Below are 20,788 nucleotides of genomic sequence, written 5' to 3'. Positions count from 1 at the left end.
CATTTGAATGGGAACATGCGCAGCGAGGTGCTGCTGCGTTTGCCGGTCTGAGATAATTCACAGGAAACAGAGAAGTGATGGCGTGAAGATCAGAGCCGGACCTGCAGACAGACTCGGTCCAGCAGCAGAGTTATTCCCAAAACTTTATTAATCCCTTCAAGTTATTAACAAACATCGCTGGGTTCAGATGTGCAGTGATAATGTTATGGAAAAAAATACCCCTTGAAGCTGTAAACGTTTATTATTGTGAAAGTGAAGAGGGTAGAAAATATTAATATATATATGTAATATAATATAATATAATAATCACAATAAAGAAAATCTAAATAAACTAATAATAGGCAAGGCAGCTGTATTGATAAATCTCAAACACAGTCAAAGAAAAGCATTAGAATAACATTCAAAAACAATAAAAAATGGAATAAAATCAATTAAGATTGATCAAATCTGATAAAATGAAATAAAAATATATTACTAGAATAGCGCAGACATGCAGCTGGAGTGCAGTAGTAAGTTACAAAGGAAATAAAAGTGCAGTAGAGAAACCAATCGATCGATCAATAATATGCAGAGAAAACAGTATCAGTCAAGTTTGATCTATAATCAGATGCTGAAACGTCTAAAATAACCAAAAAAAACAGTGAAGTACAGACTTTAAACTTCCTGTTGTGAACTGTGACCAAACCCGTGACCTTTGACCTCACATTCCTGACATGACCTGCTGTGACCAGGATTACACGTCACTGACACGTGTGTGTGTGTGTGTGTGTGTGTGTGTGTGTGTTCAGTGTGTGAGCTGCACGTCCACGCTGACTGCGCTGCCTTCAGCTGCGCAGACTGCCGCAGCAGTCACCTGGACGGGACCCTGGAGCAGGTCGGTATCACTCTTCAGCCGTCACCATCGGTTACCGTAAATTCTCTAATAAAAGCTGGCGGCCGGAAACACACAGCTCACGCTGCGGATTCACTAAAATGTCAGCTCATCAGTCATGTCGCGCGTCTTTTTCCACAAACTCACCAAACTGCTTCAGCGTTGAGCTTCTGTCCTCGAACCTGTGAACACTTTCTGCAGATGCCGCCCTCCCCCGCAGCAACGCTCGCTGTTACCATCTTTACTTTCGACTCCGTATCAGTTAGATCTGGGTGATACGGCTCCGTGTTTTAAAAATTATTATTATTTTTCAAGCTGTGGACCGAGGACAGAGGACAGAGCTGGTAGCTAGCGTTAGCCACCAGCAGGTAAAGACAGACTGAACGAAGCAGAATCTGATGTCTGATCAGTCGGCTCCGAGAGCTCAGGCCGGCGTGCGAAGGCTTTCTCGGCTCCTGTAAACCGCAGCTGCACGTACAGTTTACGTGACTGGCAGCTGTCATCAGCGTTACTTTCGGACTAAAAAATAACCTTAAAAAAATGTTGAATTTCGACAAAACAACAATAAATTCAGACTGAAACATAGTCCAGTCCTGTTGAAAGGCCTCAGCCGAGCTGGACTCCTCCACCTCAGCACGCTTAGTCTCAGGTCACATGCTGCTGTTAGCTAGCACGTCTTTACACTGAGGCCGCGGTGAGTCACAGCAAAACCCAGCATGTGGTGGAGCAGGCATCAGGTGGAGCTGCAGCAGGTGGAGCTGGTGCAGCTTCACCTGCTGCAGCTCCGCCTGCTGCCGCTTCACCTGCTGCAGCTCCACCTGGTGCAGCTTCACCTGCTGCAGCTCCACCTGATACCTGCTGCAGCTCCGCCTGCTGCAGCTCACCTGCTGCAGCTTCACCTGCTGCAGCTCCGCCTGCTGCAGCTTCACCTGCTGCAGCTTCACCTGATGCTGCAGCTCCACCTGCTGCAGCTCCACCTGCTGCCTGCTGCAGCTCCGCCTGCTGCAGCTTCACCTGCTGCAGCTCCGCCTGCTGCAGCTTCACCTGATGCAGCTGCAGCTCCACCTGATGCAGCTTCGCCTGCTGCAGCTCCACCTGATACCTGCTGTAGCTCCGCCTGCTGCAGCTCCGCCTGCTGCAGCTTCACCTGCTGCAGCTCCACCTGATGCAGCTCCACCTGATGCAGCTTCACCTGCTGCCTGATGCAGCTTCACCTGATGCAGCTTCACCTGCTGCCTGCTGCAGCTCCGCCTGCTGCAGCTTTGCCTGCTGCAGCTCCACCTGCTGCAGCTCCGCCTGCTGGCCGTGTTGGTGAACGGTCAAACCAGCAGCCAAACTACAGTAACTAACTTCCTGTTGTCGTCAGAACACCTGCGTGCACCTGCCCCTTTCACCTCACGCAGTATCCCGCCCCTGAGGAACACTTGACGATCTCACAGGGAGTGTGTGTGTGTGTGTGTGTGTATTTGGTGTTAGTTTAATGACTAATGCGATTGAGTGTTATTGATCAGAGTTTAGTCTGACCGATCACCTGACACCTGCTGCTGTCACACACTCTTAGTCTTAGTCTAATCAAAGACTTCCTGTGAGACACTAAGTGAACAGTAAATGAAGAGGTCTGCTGTGTGTGTGTGTGTGTGTGTGTGTGTGTGTGTGTGTGTGTGTGTGTGTCAACCTGAGCTGACTGATAGGTTACAGCCATTGATTAGAATCAATAGCATGATGCTGAGGGCTCCTATAGAGCTGACGATGGCGGTCAGACTGAAAACCAGTTCATCACCAGATGACTGACAGGAAACCAGCAGCAGAAACATCTCAGACTGGTTCCGACTGGATCTCAGCTGACAGGAAGCAGTCATCCAAATCCAGCCAATACACCCAGTCAGAACATATTGAACTGGCGACGTAAATCTTTAAATATTTAGTTTCCTGTTTAAAAAGGCTCAGTGATTTCAGCTGCTCACAGACACACAGGAGGAAACAGAGCATCTGTTGGGGACTATTTCCAGCGGCGGATGAATCCACATGTGGTGCTGTAGTGAGTGTTTGGGGCAGCAGGACGGTGTGTGTGGGACGGAGTCAGACTATTTGTCTCCAACAAATATTGAAGTGGCGTTACAGACGGGAGAAGAAGCTCTCTGACTTAGGCTTTTTTATTTTAAATGAACTGAACTAAATGTCTATGAACGCAGAATAACAGTACACATCAGCGACCCGGTGCCTTGAGACGGAGATATAAACACTTTAAATAAGAAATGAAATTTGTATCAGTGCTCTAATAACCTCATTCACTGCAGCAGCGACAACGGCGCCTCTAACCCAGGATCTACTTCCTGTCGCCGCAGGATACGTTTTCACCACCACTGGAGGGAGGGCAACCTGGCGTCAGCGGCGAGGTGCGAGGTGTGCCGGCGTTCCTGCGGTTCGTCTGACGTCCTGGCTGGAATGAGGTGTGAGTGGTGCGGCATCACGGTAAGAACCAGCTGAGCCACATCACCCAACCCCCGCTAATGTCGTCTCACAGTCAAGGAGGGGTCACCAGACCCCCGGGGGCCCCACATGTCCCAAGTTCACAGTGTGTTTGCGATAATTTATTTGCAAATTATCTAAATTATCTCTGCATTATTACGTAATCCTGTGGCCAAGGGCTTAATTTCCAGCGGGGGTGGGGGGACACGTCCCCCTCACTTTTACAGTTTCAGTTTCCCCTGCTCGTCTGTTCACCGCAGATGAGACGAGAGGTGATAAAACGGCTGATGAGCTCGTGTGAGTGGGCTCCACGAGCGGCAGTGAGCGGTGCAGCGACTGCTCGGCTAGCTCTCTTCGTCCTGGGTTTTGCCTCTCAGGCTAAACACAGTCTGCTCTGTCTTGTTGCTGGAGCTTGTTTGTTGTTGGGGCCTTATGCAGCACCTGAGAAGAAGACTGCAGGAAGACCCCCACCCCCCAAACACACATCTAAAACCAAACCTACACCCTTGCTTGGGTCTTTTAGAGGGGCCCTGTGTCAAAAACTGGTTCTAACTTTATTATTGCAGTTTATATTGTGCTCACATGGTGTGTGTGTTCTTAATAAAGTTGTGTGAAACTTTAACCTGGGAAACCTGGGCCAGGTTAGTATCCAGGAGAGGAGTCCTGGCTGGTTTCAGGGTGTCAGTGCTGCCGTCTAAACCACTTGGAGGTGACAGGGGCCCAAATGTTTTGCCAAGGGCCACGAAGCTGGTTAATCCGGCCGAGCTCGCAACTGAACATAAAGAAAATCCGAAAGAGAAAAACATCTGCTACATTAAAGCCACACGAAACACCCAGATTACTCTCTAAATCATTGATCATCGATCGGCTCTGTCCTCCGTGTGTTGTTTGACGTCTCTGCGTCCTGTCTGTCGTCTCCGCAGAGCCATGCGGCGTGTTACCTCAGCGTGCCGCCAGAGTGCACTCTGGGACGTCTGCGCTCCATGCTGCTGCATCCGGCCTGCGTCCGCCTCGACTCCAGAAACTTCAGCAAGATGCACTGCTACCGCATCGCAGAGACCTGCACGCAAGACCTGGGTACGCACGCACACACACACACACACACACACACACACACACACACACACACACACACACACACACACACACACACACACACCAAACCACATCCTCTGTGATGCTGCTGACACAAATTGCGTGTGAACGCTCGGCTCGGTTTCCTGACAGCTTGGCTCTGCTCGTCTGAGCTGTGAAACTAAAAATGAGGTTTTTCACGTTATCGTGATGTGAATAATAAAGGCTGTTTGTTAACAGACCTGCACCATGTTTGGTATCTGTGCAAAACAAAGTCCCCCGCGAGTTTCATCGGCTCAGATTTAAAGGTTTGGATGGCAGAAAACGAATGTGCAGAAAGGACTCGTTGATTAAACAAAAGCAAAACTGCACAGTGAGATAAAATACCAGAAAGTGAAAGCAACTGTTTCACAACACAGTGCAGTGCACTCAGAAAAGACACCGTTTTCAGGAATTTAACAAGTGAAACTAAGTTCATAGGACATCAGGTTGAAACCAGGACGTGGTTGTATGAGTCTCACTAAGACTAAAACCTCTTTTTCACACAAGACCAGACCTAGAAAGCCGCACGAAAACAGTTATAAGTGCAACACAAACAACATAAACCGTCACACACACACACACACACAACACGTCGGTTATATTCAGTTAAGGTGGTTAAAGCTACAGCTGTGAACAAAAACACCTAACAGACATTTATTTTCTGTGTTTGTGATCATTGACACCGACGAGTCCAGCCTCTGAGCGTCTCCCTCCATGTTTCTATCAGATAACTCCGATGACGTTGAGCCGTCCGTTGCTGTGTCTAAAGACGGTCAGCCGGCTGCTCCAGAGTCAGGTCGGTTCACACGTCCAGTCCGGCTCCATCAAACCCACTGGATGCTTCTTTATTACAAGCTGTTTTAATTCTGTTTACGCTCACAGAACTTTATTTTGAATCTTTAGTAGCGATCCCAACAAATCTGGCTGAATTTGGGGGAAATGTGTGTAAAATGATGCAGCAGACACGTTGAATAAAAAACATGGAGTCTTGCATTTGAACATTTCAGAATGGAGGAAGTTAGAAAATATGTGTGAGGCAATATGTGTGTGTGTGTGTGTGTGTGTTCTGACCCACAGGGAAGCAGTTCCTTAAGGTGTTTGATGGCGATGATGCAGTCAAGCGCGGCTACTTCCGATTGGTCTCCATCATTCGAGCCACGAGGAATGAGGAAGTGGTGGTGAGCGCTCAGCCCCTTCCCTAAAACACTGCACACACACTGCTACTGCTAATGTTACTACCACCAGCAGATATATATATATATATATATATATATATATATATATATATATATATATATATCTTATAACTTTGTAAAAGCTGTTTTTAAGTAATAAAATGCAGCTAGTTTAAAGCGCAGACTGGTGTCAATAAAATATTCCATATTATATGTATTTAATCTCAATATTAAGCTTTGTGAGCCCTGGTGAGACTTATTCAGCCCTGAATTTTGCCTCTCAGGAAAATTTCAATCTCTGTGAATTTAGTTTCATATTTGATATGAAAGTAAATATTGTTCTCAGAGTTAGTGCATACGAATACTGACTTTTAGCCCACATTTCTAACCCTTTACATTATAAAGGTGTTATTTTCCAGGTTAATTTATGTAAAGAAATGTTTTTTTTGTGTGTCTGGTTGAAGAACTGCAGCCTTCATTGTGTCCCCCTTCTGAATCCAAACCTGTGCCCTCTCCACCACTGCTACTCTTACTACTACTACCACCGCTACTGCTACTTTCACTTCTTCTACTACTACTAGAGCTGTTACCACAACTGCTTCTGCCACATGAGATATTGCGATCTCTTCTCACTTGTTGCTCAGTATAAAGTCTTGGCCTAACGCTGCAGTACCCGTGTTGTCCTGCAGGAGGCAGCTCTGAGGGCCTTCTACCTCCCCGATGACCCTCAGGACTACGAGCTGCATGAGATCGGCGGCATGCAGCGTCTCCACAGCGACGACATCCTCAACCGTAACAGCGGTAGCTCTCTGAAGGACGGAGGTGACGCCTGGCACCTGAGGGCCAAACCCCGAGACGCTGAGGTCATCAAGGTGTACACAGGCTGGCCCAGGTGAGGCAAACTACATTCAAAGCTTTCAATGAACTGTCTTTTTACCAGTAAACAATCCCTTAATTTTGCTCGAACGTACTGGTGTTTTTCCAGTTTGTCAATGCTCCTACCTGCTGTGCGTTTCAGGTCGGGTGCAGCTTTCATCTCCGTCCCCGTCTCTAAGAACAGCACGGCAGCTTCGGTCCTCACTGAGGTCCTCAGTCAGCTCGGCAGACAGGTAACCGGGTCAGATTATCCTCCAGAGATTTTTAATCAGTGCAGAAACCAAAGCGTAAACCTCACGCTGACTCCAGAGAATCACTGCTCGGCCAAGACATCGTCCGACACACAACAACCCTGTTAAACCACAACTTTTGGCTTTTGTAAAGATGAAACAATCGAGATATTGCTGGTAGTTTGTTACCTTTGCACAGAGCCAGGCTAGCTGTTTCCCTCTGTTTCCAGTCTTTATGCTAAGCTAAGCTAACCAGCTGCTGGCTGTAGCTTCATATTTAAGGTTCAGACATCAATCTGAGCATCTAACTGTCAGCAAGAAAGTGAACAAACATGTTTTTCAAAACTATTCCTTTAAGCTTTTGCATTTCAGCTTGTAATTTAATCTTTTAGGTTTTTCCATTTTACATTTCAGGATTTTAAATTTTCATCTTTTCAAGTTGCCATCGCCCAATATTCATTTGACATTACAATATCGAATATTCCTTTTTCAGTTTCTTTTTCTTTTAAACGTTTAAATACGTCCTGATTATCCTGAGTACTTTAATGTTCATGTAAAACTGTTGAAAGTCAAACAACTGTCCGTTTAAAGCAGCTCAGTTCTTGTCTGTAGACAGTGTGCTAGTTCTTGGAAGCACAAGTGTACAAAATAAGATCTTTCCTCAATAGAAAATGTAGGATCTCCGTCTGATTCTGTCCGTGTTTGTATTCGTGTACCTTAAAGTGTCCTTTAGTAAGACACTGAACACCAAACTGCTGTGTGCGTTGGACAAAGAGCTGCTGAATCAATACACTGTAATGTGAGATGCGACTGCTGCGAGTGTCAAGCAGCTGGCAATGAATGAATCTTTAGTTCCCGTCAGAGCTCCTGCTGATGACTGCGTGTTGTTTCAGGGGGAAGACGCGTCCAGCTTCAGCCTGCTGGAGGTCTGCATGAGCAGCAAGCAAGGTGAGCAGTAACATCGAGTATAAAGGACACAAAAACACCAGCAATGTCCTTTAAAAACACTCTGACGTCTTTCGGTATCACCCTTAAACGTGACTCGCTCAAAACGTGTGAAGAAAAGTGACCGAGCCTGCCGCAGGTGCAGACGATGAAGAGGAATTAGAGCTGAAAATAAAAAAAAGTGCCACATCCTATCACGCGATAAGCATCCCGTTAAAAAGCTTCAAAATGCCGTAATCATCCCATAATCTGTAAATCTAAACCTTAAATTAAGTCGTGAAAATCCCTGATCACGAACATCCGAGCAGACATGTTTGAGCTTCACTGTTGTGCGTTGAACACGTTCAAACTGGGATTTCTGTCTCAGCGAGTAAAGACTTTAGTCACGTGTAAATCTGTTGCTAGGAAACATCTGTAGCGCTGTCCAATCAGGAGCGATCAGCTATGTAAACAGGAAGTCACTGTAGCATCACAAGCTAGCATACCTTCCAAACATCACAGTTTCAGAGGCTAAAAGATCAATCTTTGGAAATGTAGGTATTTTGTTATATTTCTGTCTATTCATAGTTTATAATAAAAGGGAAATATCTGATCATGCTAAGCTAAATGACGTATCATGCTAAGCTAAATGACGAATTTACTCTTTTAGTCAAATGTCATTAGCATAACGTTTCATAATTTGAGGTGTGTTGTGTTATTTTAGTGAAATGTAATTTAAAATCTTCCAGACTGACGATTTTTAACATCATTTATCAAGTTTCAGGTCAGAGCTGTCGCCCGTACTCCAGATCACCTGTTCTACTCTAAACGGCTAAGACATTAGCATGCTAACGTTAGCTCTGTCGGTTGGTTCAGTTTAGCTACACAACAGCTACACCTGGCAGTCAGTGGCTGTAAATATTTAGTAGCCACTAATCTCTTTCGTAAGAACTAGTTAATTTTGTGAAACTCGTGGGTCGTGACCTCTCCACGTCTGTCCTCCAGTACAGAGACAGACGCTGACTCTCAGGGAAGATTCTGGACAAGCTGCAGGAGATGTCACTGCTGGGGAAGGAGCCTGAGCTTGTGCGGAGGTTGAGCGTTACCGGCTAGATATAGTCGGCCTCGCCTCCACGCACAGCCTGGGCTCTGGAACCCGTCTCCTCGAGAGGGCTGGACGCTCCATTTCTCTGGCGTTGCCGGGCGGGGAGAGGCGGCGGGCTGGTGTGGGCCTGCTCATAGCCCCACAGCTCAGCCGTCCACGTGTTGGAGTTTACCCCAGTGAACGAGAGGGTCGCGTCCCTCCGCCTCCGGGTGGGGACAGGTCTCTCACTGTTGTGGCGGCCTACGGGCGAACAGCAGTGCAGAGTACCAGGCCTTCTTGGAGTCCCTGGGAGGGGTACTAGACAGTGCACCACCCGGGACTCCGTTGTTCTACTGGGGACTTCAACGCCCACGTGGGCAACGACAGTGACACCTGGAGAGGGGTAATCGGAAGGAACGGCCCCCTGATCTGAACCCGAGCGGTGTTTAGTTGTTGGACTTCTGTGCTAGTTACAGTTTGTCCATAACTAACACCATGTTCAAGCACAAAGGGTGTCCATCAGTGCATCGTGGCACCAGGACACCCTAGGCCGGAGGTCGATGATCGACTTTGTTGTCGTATCATCTGACCTCCGGCCGCGTGTCTTGGACACTCGGGTGAAGAGAGGGGCGGAGCTGTCAACCGATCACCACCTGGTGGTGAGTTGGATCCGCTGGCGGGGAGGAAGCCGGACAGACTTGGCAGGCCCAAGCGTATCGTGAGGGTCTGCTGGGAACGCCTGGCGGAGCCCCTCTGTCAGCAGGGTCTACAACTCACACCTCCGGGAGCTTCTCCCAGATCCCGGGAGGTTGGGGACATTGAGTCCGAGTGGACCATGTTTTCCACCTCCATTGTCGATGCGGCGGCTCGTAGCTGTGGTCGCAAGGTTTCTGGTGCCTGTCGCGCGGCAATCCCCGAACACGGTGGTGGGCGCCGGAAGTAAGGGATGCCGTCAGGCTGAAGAAGGAGTCCTATCGGGCCTTGTTGGCTCGTGGGACTCCCGAGGCAGCTGACAGGTACCGGCAGGCTAAGCGTGCTGCAGTCCGTCGCGGTCACAGAGGCAAAAACTCAGGACTGGGAGAGGTTCGAGAGGCCATGGAGGAGGACTATCGGGTCGGCCTCAAAGAAATTCTGGCAAACCGTCCGACGGCTCAGGAGGGGGAAGCAGTGCTTCACCAACACCTTGTACGGCGCGGTGGAGAGCTGTTGACCTCGACTGGGGATGTTGTCGGACGGTGGAAGGAATACTTTGAGGATCTCCTCAATCCCGCTGTCACGCCTTCCGAAGAGGAAGCGGAGGCTGGGGACTCGGAGGCGGACTCATCCATCACCCTGGCCGAAGTCACTGAGGTTGTCGGCAAGCTCCTTGGTGGCAAGGCTTCGGGGTGGATGAGATCCGTCCTGAGTATCTTAAGTCTCTGGATGTTGTGGGACTGTCTTGGCTGACACGTCTCTGCAACATCGCGTGGCGGTCTGGGACAGTGCCTCTGGACTGGCAGACCGGGGTGGTGGTCCCTCTGTATAAGAAGGGGACCGGAGGGTGTGTTCCAATCACAGAGGGATCACACTTCTCAGCCTCCCGGTAAGGTCTATTCCAGGGTACTGGAGAGGAGAATTCGTCCGATAGTCGAACCTCGGATTCAGGAGGAGCAGAGTGGTTTTCGTCCCGGTCGTGGAACACTGGACCAGCTCTATACTCTCCATCGGGTGCTCGAGGGTTCATGGGAGTTTGCCCAACCAGTCCACATGTGCTTTGTGGATCTGGAGAAGGCATTCGACCGTGTGCCCCGGGCGCTTTGTGGGGAGTGCTCTGGGAGTATGGGGTCCGGGGCCCTTTGCTAAGGGCTGTCCGGTCCCTGTATAACCGGAGCAGGAGCTGTGTTCGCATTGCCGGCAGTAAGTCAGACCTGTTCCCGGTGCATGTTGGACTCCGCCAGGGCTGCCCTTTGTCACCGGTTCTGTTCATAATTTATATGGACAGAATTTCTAGGCGCAGTCAGGGGCGGAGGGTGTCCGGTTTGGGAACCACAGGATCTCATCTCTGCTGTTTGCAGATGATGTCGTTCTGATGGCTTCTTCAAACCAGGACCTGCAGCATGCACTGGGACGGTTTGCAGCCGAGTGTGAAGCAGCTGGGATGAGAATCAGCTCTTCCAAATCTGAGGCCATGGTTCTTGACCGGAAAAAGGTGGTTTGCTCTCTTCGCGTGGGTGGGGAGTCCTTGCCCCAAGTGGAGGAGTTTAAGTATCTCGGGGTCTTGTTCACGAGTGAGGGACGGATGGAGCGTGAGATTGACAGGCGGATCGGTGCAGCGTCTGCAGTGATGCGGGCGCTGTATCGGACCGTTGTGGTAAAGAAGGAGCTGAGTCGAAAGACAAAGCTCTCGATTTACCGGTCAATCTACGCTCCTGCCCTCACCTATGGTCATGAGCTTTGGGTAGTGACCGAAAGGACAAGATCGCGGATACAAGCGGCGAAATGGGCTTCCTCCGCCGAGTGGCTGGGCGCTCCCTTAGAGATAGGGTGAGGAGCTCAGTCACACGGGGGAGCTCGAGTAGAGCCGCTGCTCCTCCACGTCGAGAGGAGCCAGCTGAGGTGGCTTGGGCATCTGATCCGGATGCCTCCTGGACGCCTCCCTCGGGAGGTGTTCTGGGCATGTCCCACCGGGGCGGCGGCCCGGGAAGACCCAGGACACGCTGGAGGGACTATGTCTCTCGGCTGGCCTGGGAACGCCTCGATCCCCGGAGGAGCTGGAGGAAGTGTCTGGGGCGAAGGAAGTCTGGGAGTCCCTGCTTAGACTGCTGCCCCGCGACCCGGCCCCGGATAAGCGGAAGAAGATGGATGGATGGATGGACATTTCAGGATTTTAAATTTTCATCTTTTCAAGTTGCCATCGCCCAATATTCATTTGACATTACAATATCGAATATTCCTTTTTCAGTTTCCTTTTTCTTTTAAACGTTTAAATACGTCCTGATTATCCTGAGTACTAAAATATAATGTGCTTTGGCTAAAATTCAACTGGCTTTGACATTTTCAAAGTGCGTTTTGTTCCACTGCAGGTGCATTTTAGAGCTTCAAGATTTTACTTTAATTTTCATGTAAAACTGTTGAAAGTCAAACAACTGTCCGTTTAAAGCAGCTCAGTTCTTGTCTGTAGACAGTGTGCTAGTTCTTGGAAGCACAAGTGTACAAAATAAGATCTTTCCTCAATAGAAAATGTAGGATCTCCGTCTGATTCTGTCCGTGTTTGTATTCGTGTACCTTAAAGTGTCCTTTAGTAAGACACTGAACACCAAACTGCTGTGTGCGTTGGACAAAGAGCTGCTGAATCAATACACTGTAATGTGAGATGCGACTGCTGCGAGTGTCAAGCAGCTGGCAATGAATGAATCTTTAGTTCCCGTCAGAGCTCCTGCTGATGACTGCGTGTTGTTTCAGGGGGAAGACGCGTCCAGCTTCAGCCTGCTGGAGGTCTGCATGAGCAGCAAGCAAGGTGAGCAGTAACATCGAGTATAAAGGACACAAAAACACCAGCAATGTCCTTTAAAAACACTCTGACGTCTTTCGGTATCACCCTTAAACGTGACTCGCTCAAAACGTGTGAAGAAAAGTGACCGAGCCTGCCGCAGGTGCAGACGATGAAGAGGAATTAGAGCTGAAAATAAAAAAAGTGCCACATCCTATCACGCGATAAGCATCCCGTTAAAAAGCTTCAAAATGCCGTAATCATCCCATAATCTGTAAATCTAAACCTTAAATTAAGTCGTGAAATCCCCTGATCACGAACATCCGAGCAGACATGTTTGAGCTTCACTGTTGTGCGTTGAACACGTTCAAACTGGGATTTCTGTCTCAGCGAGTAAAGACTTTAGTCACGTGTAAATCTGTTGCTAGGAAACATCTGTAGCGCTGTCCAATCAGGAGCGATCAGCTATGTAAACAGGAAGTCACTGTAGCATCACAAGCTAGCATACCTTCCAAACATCACAGTTTCAGAGGCTAAAAGATCAATCTTTGGAAATGTAGGTATTTTGTTATATTTCTGTCTATTCATAGTTTATAATAAAAGGGAAATATCTGATCATGCTAAGCTAAATGACGTATCATGCTAAGCTAAATGACGAATTTACTCTTTTAGTCAAATGTCATTAGCATAACGTTTCATAATTTGAGGTGTGTTGTGTTATTTTAGTGAAATGTAATTTAAAATCTTCCAGACTGACGATTTTTAACATCATTTATCAAGTTTCAGGTCAGAGCTGTCGCCCGTACTCCAGATCACCTGTTCTACTCTAAACGGCTAAGACATTAGCATGCTAACGTTAGCTCTGTCGGTTGGTTCAGTTTAGCTACACAACAGCTACACCTGGCAGTCAGTGGCTGTAAATATTTAGTAGCCACTAATCTCTTTCGTAAGAACTAGTTAATTTTGTGAAACTCGTGGGTCGTGACCTCTCCACGTCTGTCCTCCAGTACAGAGACAGACGCTGACTCCTCAGGAGAAGATTCTGGACAAGCTGCAGGAGATCAGGAAGGTAGGAGCACACATAACCGCTGCATCAACACAACATATAGACCGTTCAATTAATATTCAATTATACAGTGATGCCCATACCCTCTTGATTCTGCCAATGCTCCTCTCGCCTCATCAACCCGGATGCACTCCTCGCTGAGGAGCCTGTTGGCTGTTTTTAATGTTGAGCTTTAAAACGAGGAACGACCTGTCTGACAAACTCAGATTCTTTCAAACTGCTTCTGAAAACCCAATTTTAATCAAACGGATTCTTAATGATTTAATTTAACTGACCCAACATATATTTTTAGGTACAGATTTTTCACTATTGCTGTTTTGATTTGTTTGTTTTATTTTTCATTAGTGTTTAAATCACCTGAAAATAATAATCTACCTGAGAATCAGCCTTTATATCTACAGAGGGAGCGGGCCCCCTTCCACGGAGGCCGCCATGTTTCTACAGTAGCCCAGAACGGACAAACCAAACACCGGCTCTAGACTGGCTGGCTCGCGTTTTTTGCGAGTTTCTTAGTCCCTCCTCCACGCCTGGGAGGGGAGGGCGAGGCGAGCGGTGTTCACATGGCTGCAAACTGCAGTTTCACCACTAGAGGCCGCTAAATCCTCCACGCCGGACCTTTAAGGTTTTGGCTGTTAATACAACGTTGTGTTATCTTCGACGAGAGAAGGGAGGGGGGCAAACTAAGTAATTATAGAGCACAGTTTAGTCATTTGAGGCAAATAATTAAGTAATTGAGTGGTCAAGAAAAAAAGTTAAAAAGGTAAATAAGCACATTAAGTAATTTGAGAGAACAGTTCTGTTACGATTCACGAAGGCGGACTCAAACGCAGACTCAGACACAGAGAGGTGAGTTAGAGATCAGAGGGATTTATCCTACAGTTCAGAGTTTTGATGGGATTGAGGGAAGAGAGCCAGAGGACGGAGACCGAGGGGTGAGACGGGAGCCGTGGGTGGACGAGGTACGGCTGGGGGCCAAATCTGGAGGTACATGTGGCCGAGATCAAGCGAGGCAGACAGACAGGCAAACAGACGGGCAGACAGACGGACAGACAGACAGGCAGACAGACGGACAGACGGACAGGCAGACAGACGGGCAGTGTAGCTGGGCGAGGCAGACAGACGGGCAGACGGACAGACAGACAGGCAGTGTTGCTGGGCGAGACAGACAGACGGGCAGACAGACAGACAGGCACAGACAGCGGGCAGGACAGACAAACAGACAGCAGGGACAGAGGACAGACAGACAGCGGGCAGACAGGCAGACAGACAGACAGACAGAACAGACAGACAGGCAGACAGACAGACAGACAGACAGACAGACAGACAGACGGGCAGACAGGCAGACAGACAGACAGACAGACAGACGGTCAGACAGACAGACAGGCAGTGTTGCTGGGCGAGACAGACAGACGGGCAGACAGACAGACAGACAGGCAGGCAGTGTTGCTGGGTGAGGCAGACAGACGGGCAGACAGACAGACAGACAGACAGGCAGACAGACAGACAGACAGACAGGCAGTGTTGCTGGGCGAGACAGGCAGACAGACGGGCAGGCAGACAGACGGGCAGTGTTGCTGGGTGAGACAGACAGACGGGCAGACGGGCAGGCAGACAGACGGGCAGTGTTGCTGGGTGAGACAGACAGACGGGCAGACGGACAGACAGACGGGCAGACAGACAGGCAGTGTAGCTGGGCGAGGCAGACAGACGGGCAGTGTTGCTGGGCGAGACAGGCAGACAGACGGGCAGACAGGCAGCGGGCAGTGTTGCTGGGTGAGACAGACAGACGGGCAGACGGGCAGACAGGCAGACGGGCAGTGTTGCTGGGTGAGACAGACAGACGGGCAGGCAGACAGACGGGCAGTGTTGCTGGGTGAGACAGACAGACGGGCAGGCAGACAGACGGGCAGTGTTGCTGGGCGAGGCAGACAGACAGACAGACAGGCAGGCAGTGCTGCTGGGTGAGGCAGACAGACGGGCAGACAGACAGACAGACAGACAGACAGGCAGACAGACAGACAGACAGACAGACAGACAGACGGGCAGACAGGCAGACAGACAGACAGACAGACAGACGGTCAGACAGACAGACAGGCAGTGTTGCTGGGCGAGACAGACAGACGGGCAGACAGACAGACAGACAGGCAGGCAGTGTTGCTGGGTGAGGCAGACAGACGGGCAGACAGACAGACAGACAGACAGACAGGCAGACAGACGGGCAGACGGGCAAGCAGACAGACAGGCAGACAGACGGGCAGGCAGACAGACGGGCAGTGTTGCTGGGTGAGACAGACAGACGGGCAGACGGACAGACAGACGGGCAGACAGACAGGCAGTGTAGCTGGGCGAGACAGGCAGACAGACGGGCAGACAGGCAGACGGGCAGTGTTGCTGGGTGAGACAGACAGACGGGCAGGCAGACAGACGGGCAGTGTTGCTGGGTGAGACAGACAGACGGGCAGGCAGACAGACGGGCAGTGTTGCTGGGCGAGGCAGACAGACGGGCAGACAGACAGGTGACCCTGAGCAAGATTAGCAGTTGCAGGCAGACAGTGCCGCAGACGTGAGCTGCCACGTGGGCTGAAAACAGCGATCGGGCGATGAGCGGCAGGACGACCAGGGCTGACGCGCTGCGGCGCTCGATTAGCGGATGAGGTGCAGGTGTGCGGCTTGGAGCAGGTGTGTTGGGTGATGAGTCAGAGAGGGAGAGCCACGCCCACAACACAGAGAGACAGACAGCCAACGGGGAAACTCTAAGGTTACGGCCGCAACGCAGGTCATCGTATTTCTTGTGTTTGTAATGAGGTACTTGGTTTGTCTGACCTTATTTTTTATTGTTATTTATTTGAGTCCAGCCTTTAAACTCTCTCACTGAAAACGTGTTTTACAGGTGAAATAAACGTGATTCTGCTTTTCCCAGGTGTCTCTGCGTCACATGAACCAGACTCGGTTTTACATCGTGGAGAACAGGAACCGAGCGGTGCAGGTCAGCCTGCTGATCGGAGGACTGCCCCCCCTGCTGACCAAAGAGGAGTACACCCAGCTGATCCAGGAACACCTGACCGTCAAGAGTGAGTTTGAGCCAGTGCAAACGTCACCTGAGCCAAATTTACCTGAGCACTGAGTTGTGCAGCTCATAACACAAACCTTCATCGCTGCAGTCTGATGTCTTGCTTCTGTCAGTCGAACCTGGAAGTAGCTCGACTCTCTCTCTCTCTCTCTTTCTGTCTCTGCAGGTCACCTGGTCACCATCAGCCACGTCTATGCCAGTCAAGGTGAGGCGGTTGTCACGGAAACCACCCATGCTGGGTAGATTTTAAGGATGTGTGCCGTGCTGACGTCAGTTTACCACTTTACAAGTCTTCATCTCAGTGTATCAACTTGTTTGGCTCGTAACCCCTTAAAATAAAGCAGCGTCTAACTTGCGACGCTTGGGGGCGTGAAGTATTCAGATCCAGATCAGAATCAGAATCAGAATCAGAAAGACTTTATTGATCCTGAAGGGAAACGCTTTGTTACAGCAGCTCGCCTTTACGTCAGTGCACACAGGAGAAAGTGCTAGAAAACAATATAATACACTATAAAACAGGTCAGAAAATAAATGAAGTACCAGGTCGGTATAAGTATAAGATAAAATAAGTGTGAAGTACCAAGTGGGTTTACCGGTTGATGATGAAGTACAGTATAATACACTGTAATAATATAAGTAATAAGCAGTGGTGAGTGTACTGTCGAGTTAAGTGCAGCTTATTGAGATTATTAAGATATTGCACAGCAGTAATGGAGGTATATAATATCAATATCAATAAATAGGAAAAACTAACATGGGAAAACTAAATATTGATCAGGAGTATTAACACAGAATATTGCACAATTGTTCAAGTATTGCAGAGATGTTAATGATCAATGTCCAGTTTAGTGACTTCGGGTCAAACAGACTGACACTTAGAGGGAGGAGTTAAAGAGTCTGATGGCCACAGGCAGGAAGGACTTCCTGTGGCGCTCTGTGGTGCATTGTGGGGGGATGAGTCTTCCGCTGAAGGCGCTCCTTTGTTTAACCAGCACGTCATGGAGCGGGTGGGAGACGCCCGCTCCATGACTCCAAACTCCACTCCAGATAATTAAAAGTACTAACACGTTAAAAATACAGGAAAAAGCCCTTAAAGCATTAAAGCAGTGCAGCGTCCCTGTGGCTGCTGTGCTGTTATATATTCTATCATCAGGTTATTATTCCTCGTGCATTAATGTAAAGCAGGATGTTGCTGCTGCAGCTGGTGGAGCTGGAGCTCATGTTGAACCGGTTTGTATCGGACTGCAGCTGATGATGCTTTTCATTCTGGATCCATCTGCCGATTCTTTTCTCCGTCGATCCATCGATCGATCGATCGGTTTGGAAAACTTTGTGAAAACGGTGAGAAACGCCGTCACGACGACCCAGAGCCCAAAGCGACGCCTTCACCGTGTCGTCGTGTCCGACCGACAGTCCAAAGCTCGACGTTATTAACAAACATCACAGTTATTACAGTCGTTCAGAGGAAAAGCAGCAGATCTGCACATCTGAGGAGCTGCAGCCAGGAAGGGATTTACAGGAGAAACGACTCCAAACATCAAAACTGCTGCTGATTAATTTTCTGTCAATCGACTAATCGATTCAGCTGAACTTGTATAAACTGTTGGGGAGTTTATTTTATAACAATACATCAGATTTTATAAACTCTTCATATGTTTTGTGTGTAAAAATCTAAACTAAAGCTGTCAGATAAATGTGGTGGAGTAAAAAGTAGATGTAGCAGAGTAGAATTGGCATGAAATATGTACTTAAGTACAGTACTTTAGTACTTTAGCTCTTGCTAAATAGTCCAAAGGGGGAAATGTCATTAAAAAGAAATAAAACTGTTCATATAGCGAGTCGGCAAATATGTGGGACCGTCCCCTGTAAACAGTCGGGCTTATCGTAGTGCACCGAATACACCGTCCAAATGTAGAAGTGATCATAGTTGTGTGTGTGTGTGTGTGTGTGTGTCAGGTGCGGTGACGTTGCAGATCTCGTGTTTCTCTGAAGCGGAGAGGATCTACATGTTGGCCAAAGACACGACTGTCGGCGACAAGACGCTCACTTCACTCGTCATCCCAGAGATCGTGGTAACCATCAGTTACTGATGTCTGTCTCGCTCTGCTGTGTGTTCGCACCAGAAAAGTGACTAAATATCGCTGCTGTTAATACTAAATGATGTTTTGTGCGGGCCACTCGCCTGCTGCGCAGCATGAAGTGATGAGGGGAATTAAACGATTACTGAAATGTGACGTGTATGGTGCTGCCATGTGACAGTAGACCGGTTTGTACCCGACCGCACGGCGCTCTGACTTTCTGTTGACTGACTGTTGCTATCGTCTCTCAGCCCAACGAGCTGGGACAAGACGCCTGTCCCCTGCTGGTGTTTGTCAACCCAAAGAGCGGCGGTCTGAAGGGCAGAGAGCTTCTCTACAGCTTCCGGAAACTGCTGAACCCTCACCAGGTCTTCGACATTTCCAACGGAGGACCGCTGGCTGGGTGAGAGCCGCCAACACGCCCTGAGCCCCGTCGCTGTCGTCACACTGCAGGAGGGGGGGACGGTTGTCACTTTTCGCGTGTCATTTTGTCCACGGAGAATATCTCAGTCCAGGCCTGCTGTGGGGTTTTCGTGCCTCGACACTTTTAATGGATCGTAGTGGTGATTTTTTGATATTTTAGCTCTCTAAATATAAATCAGGTTGATTTTGTTTGTTTCAGTTCGTTTCTCTGTGAAAATCAACCTGAAGAGAAAAAAAGTCATCAATTCAAAACTGAATATACATTATTAAAACAAATATCCATAATTAGGGCAAATTTCATGAAATGTACTGATCACATCCCTGCTCCCCAGAGGTCACAGGTCAAAATGATGTTTCCATGCACTGTAATAACCCGGTTACTGTAAAATCTGTACTTACATGCAGCTGATCAGTAATCAGATCACTCCCCTACACCCAACCTTATTTTGGAGGCACTATGGCTGACTGTCAGTTACAGTTTTGGTCTGTTATTTATTAATTTTGAATAGGAGGATGCAGCTCTCTACGTATCGTGATCTCTCTGCTACATACAGTGATACTCTAAAATCTTTCACATACATATATATTTTTTCTTTCTCCAGGAGAAATATAGCTGTGAAATCTTTATTCCTCTACACCCAGTGCAGAAAGCAGGTTTCTCTATAAAAGACGTTTCAGGAATCAGATGAGCGTAGAAATGCAAACACACTGCGTGACCTTTCCTCAGCACAGACTTTACCTTTTTTAGCTGAACTGCCGGTGAGGCTGTGAGAATAAATAGATAAATCATCAGGATGTCGCGTCTGTAGCGAACGCTGCAGACGTCATATTAACTGTGATACGAAGCAGAATGTTTCTGATGTTCCTGTACCCTGTTGTCCTTCTCTGGTCCAGCCTCCATACGTTCCGAGAGGTTCCCAGGTTTCGGGTCCTGGTCTGCGGGGGCGACGGGACGGTGGGCTGGGTGCTGGGAGTACTGGAGGCCATCCGGCACAAACTGGTCTGTCGAGAGCCGCCCTTCGGCATCGTGCCACTGGGAACAGGTCAGACCCACACTGCTGGATTTGAATCTCATCACTGAGTTTATTGAGGTCCTGTAGAGCAGGCAGGACTCTGCTGCGGGGACAGGTTCAATATCTACTACAACAGTAACATGTTAACAGGTACTAAAGTCTGTCCCGTCCCGTCCCGTCAGGTAACGACTTGGCTCGTATCCTGCGTTGGGGAGCAGGTTACAGCGGCGAGGACCCCCATCACATCCTGGTCTCTGTCGACGAGGCAGACGAGGTTCTGATGGACCGATGGACCATCCTGCTGGACGCCCAGGACATGTCTGAAGACTGCAAGGACAACAGCTTCCTGGAGCCACCCAAGGTCTGGTCCAGGTCCTGCAGGACAGTCAGAACCATTAATACCTCGTTAGGTTTTTGTAAATCACACTTAGCAGCGGGCCTCGTAATGTCCATCTAATGTTCGCTTGCAGCTCAGGTAGAGTCAGCCGGACAAACTGATAAAATAAACAAAGAAGCGTCTTATGACGGTGTCGTCCCTCATTCGTCCAGGAGCGTTCTGTCGCAGAAAAGCTTTCAGTCGCAGTCGTCTGGACGCTGTTTTCAGAGTCAAGACGTTTCGGCTCCCATCCGGAAGTCATTCTCAGTTGTGAAAAAATGGGACGGGAACTCAGAAATTTAAGCTACTCTGTGTTACATAAGCCCCGCCCTCAGGGAGGAGTCTACCTGGGGGCAGAGGAAAAACCCCTCTTTGAACAGAAATGGTGGTCTGAGATTCAACTTGCCAACCGTTTACCACAGTGTGTTAACACCGTGGTCAAGCCAATCACATGCTAATCAGGTACTTAACAGTGATGAGGGAGGTGCAGCCAGAAAACAACAGGCCTGATTACTGATTACTGGGCCATCATGGAAACTATTAGGTCA

General features: G+C 48.8%; 1 protein-coding gene across 5 annotated transcripts in view; it reads left to right on the top strand.

Moving 5' to 3' along the window:
• Window positions 1-20,788, top strand: part of LOC122880135 (diacylglycerol kinase theta) — a 39,912-nt gene that overhangs the window by 10,757 nt on the left and 8,367 nt on the right. The window contains exons 3-17 of one of the 5 annotated variants that reach the window (XM_044204941.1): window positions 789-874; window positions 3,217-3,343; window positions 4,264-4,417; window positions 5,184-5,252; window positions 5,534-5,634; window positions 6,321-6,523; window positions 6,617-6,740; window positions 12,187-12,241; window positions 13,222-13,283; window positions 16,201-16,351; window positions 16,517-16,555; window positions 18,307-18,422; window positions 18,680-18,831; window positions 19,746-19,894; window positions 20,047-20,225. In XM_044204941.1, coding sequence (XP_044060876.1) covers window positions 789-874; window positions 3,217-3,343; window positions 4,264-4,417; window positions 5,184-5,252; window positions 5,534-5,634; window positions 6,321-6,523; window positions 6,617-6,740; window positions 12,187-12,241; window positions 13,222-13,283; window positions 16,201-16,351; window positions 16,517-16,555; window positions 18,307-18,422; window positions 18,680-18,831; window positions 19,746-19,894; window positions 20,047-20,225 — 1,767 coding nt within the window. Of the gene's footprint in view, window positions 1-788; window positions 895-3,216; window positions 3,344-4,263; window positions 4,418-5,183; window positions 5,253-5,533; window positions 5,635-6,320; window positions 6,524-6,616; window positions 6,741-7,630; window positions 7,686-12,186; window positions 12,242-13,221; window positions 13,284-16,200; window positions 16,352-16,516; window positions 16,556-18,306; window positions 18,423-18,679; window positions 18,832-19,745; window positions 19,895-20,046; window positions 20,226-20,788 lie in introns of all 5 variants that reach the window. The other 4 variants (XM_044204940.1, XM_044204944.1, XM_044204942.1 and 1 more) reach the window with 4 other exon arrangements.

The sequence above is a fragment of the Siniperca chuatsi genome, linkage group LG8, assembly GCF_020085105.1.
Source record: "Siniperca chuatsi isolate FFG_IHB_CAS linkage group LG8, ASM2008510v1, whole genome shotgun sequence".
Lineage (NCBI taxonomy): Eukaryota > Metazoa > Chordata > Actinopteri > Centrarchiformes > Sinipercidae > Siniperca > Siniperca chuatsi.
The sequence above is the reverse complement of the archived record's forward strand: the minus strand, read 5'-3'. Positions and strand labels throughout refer to the sequence as shown.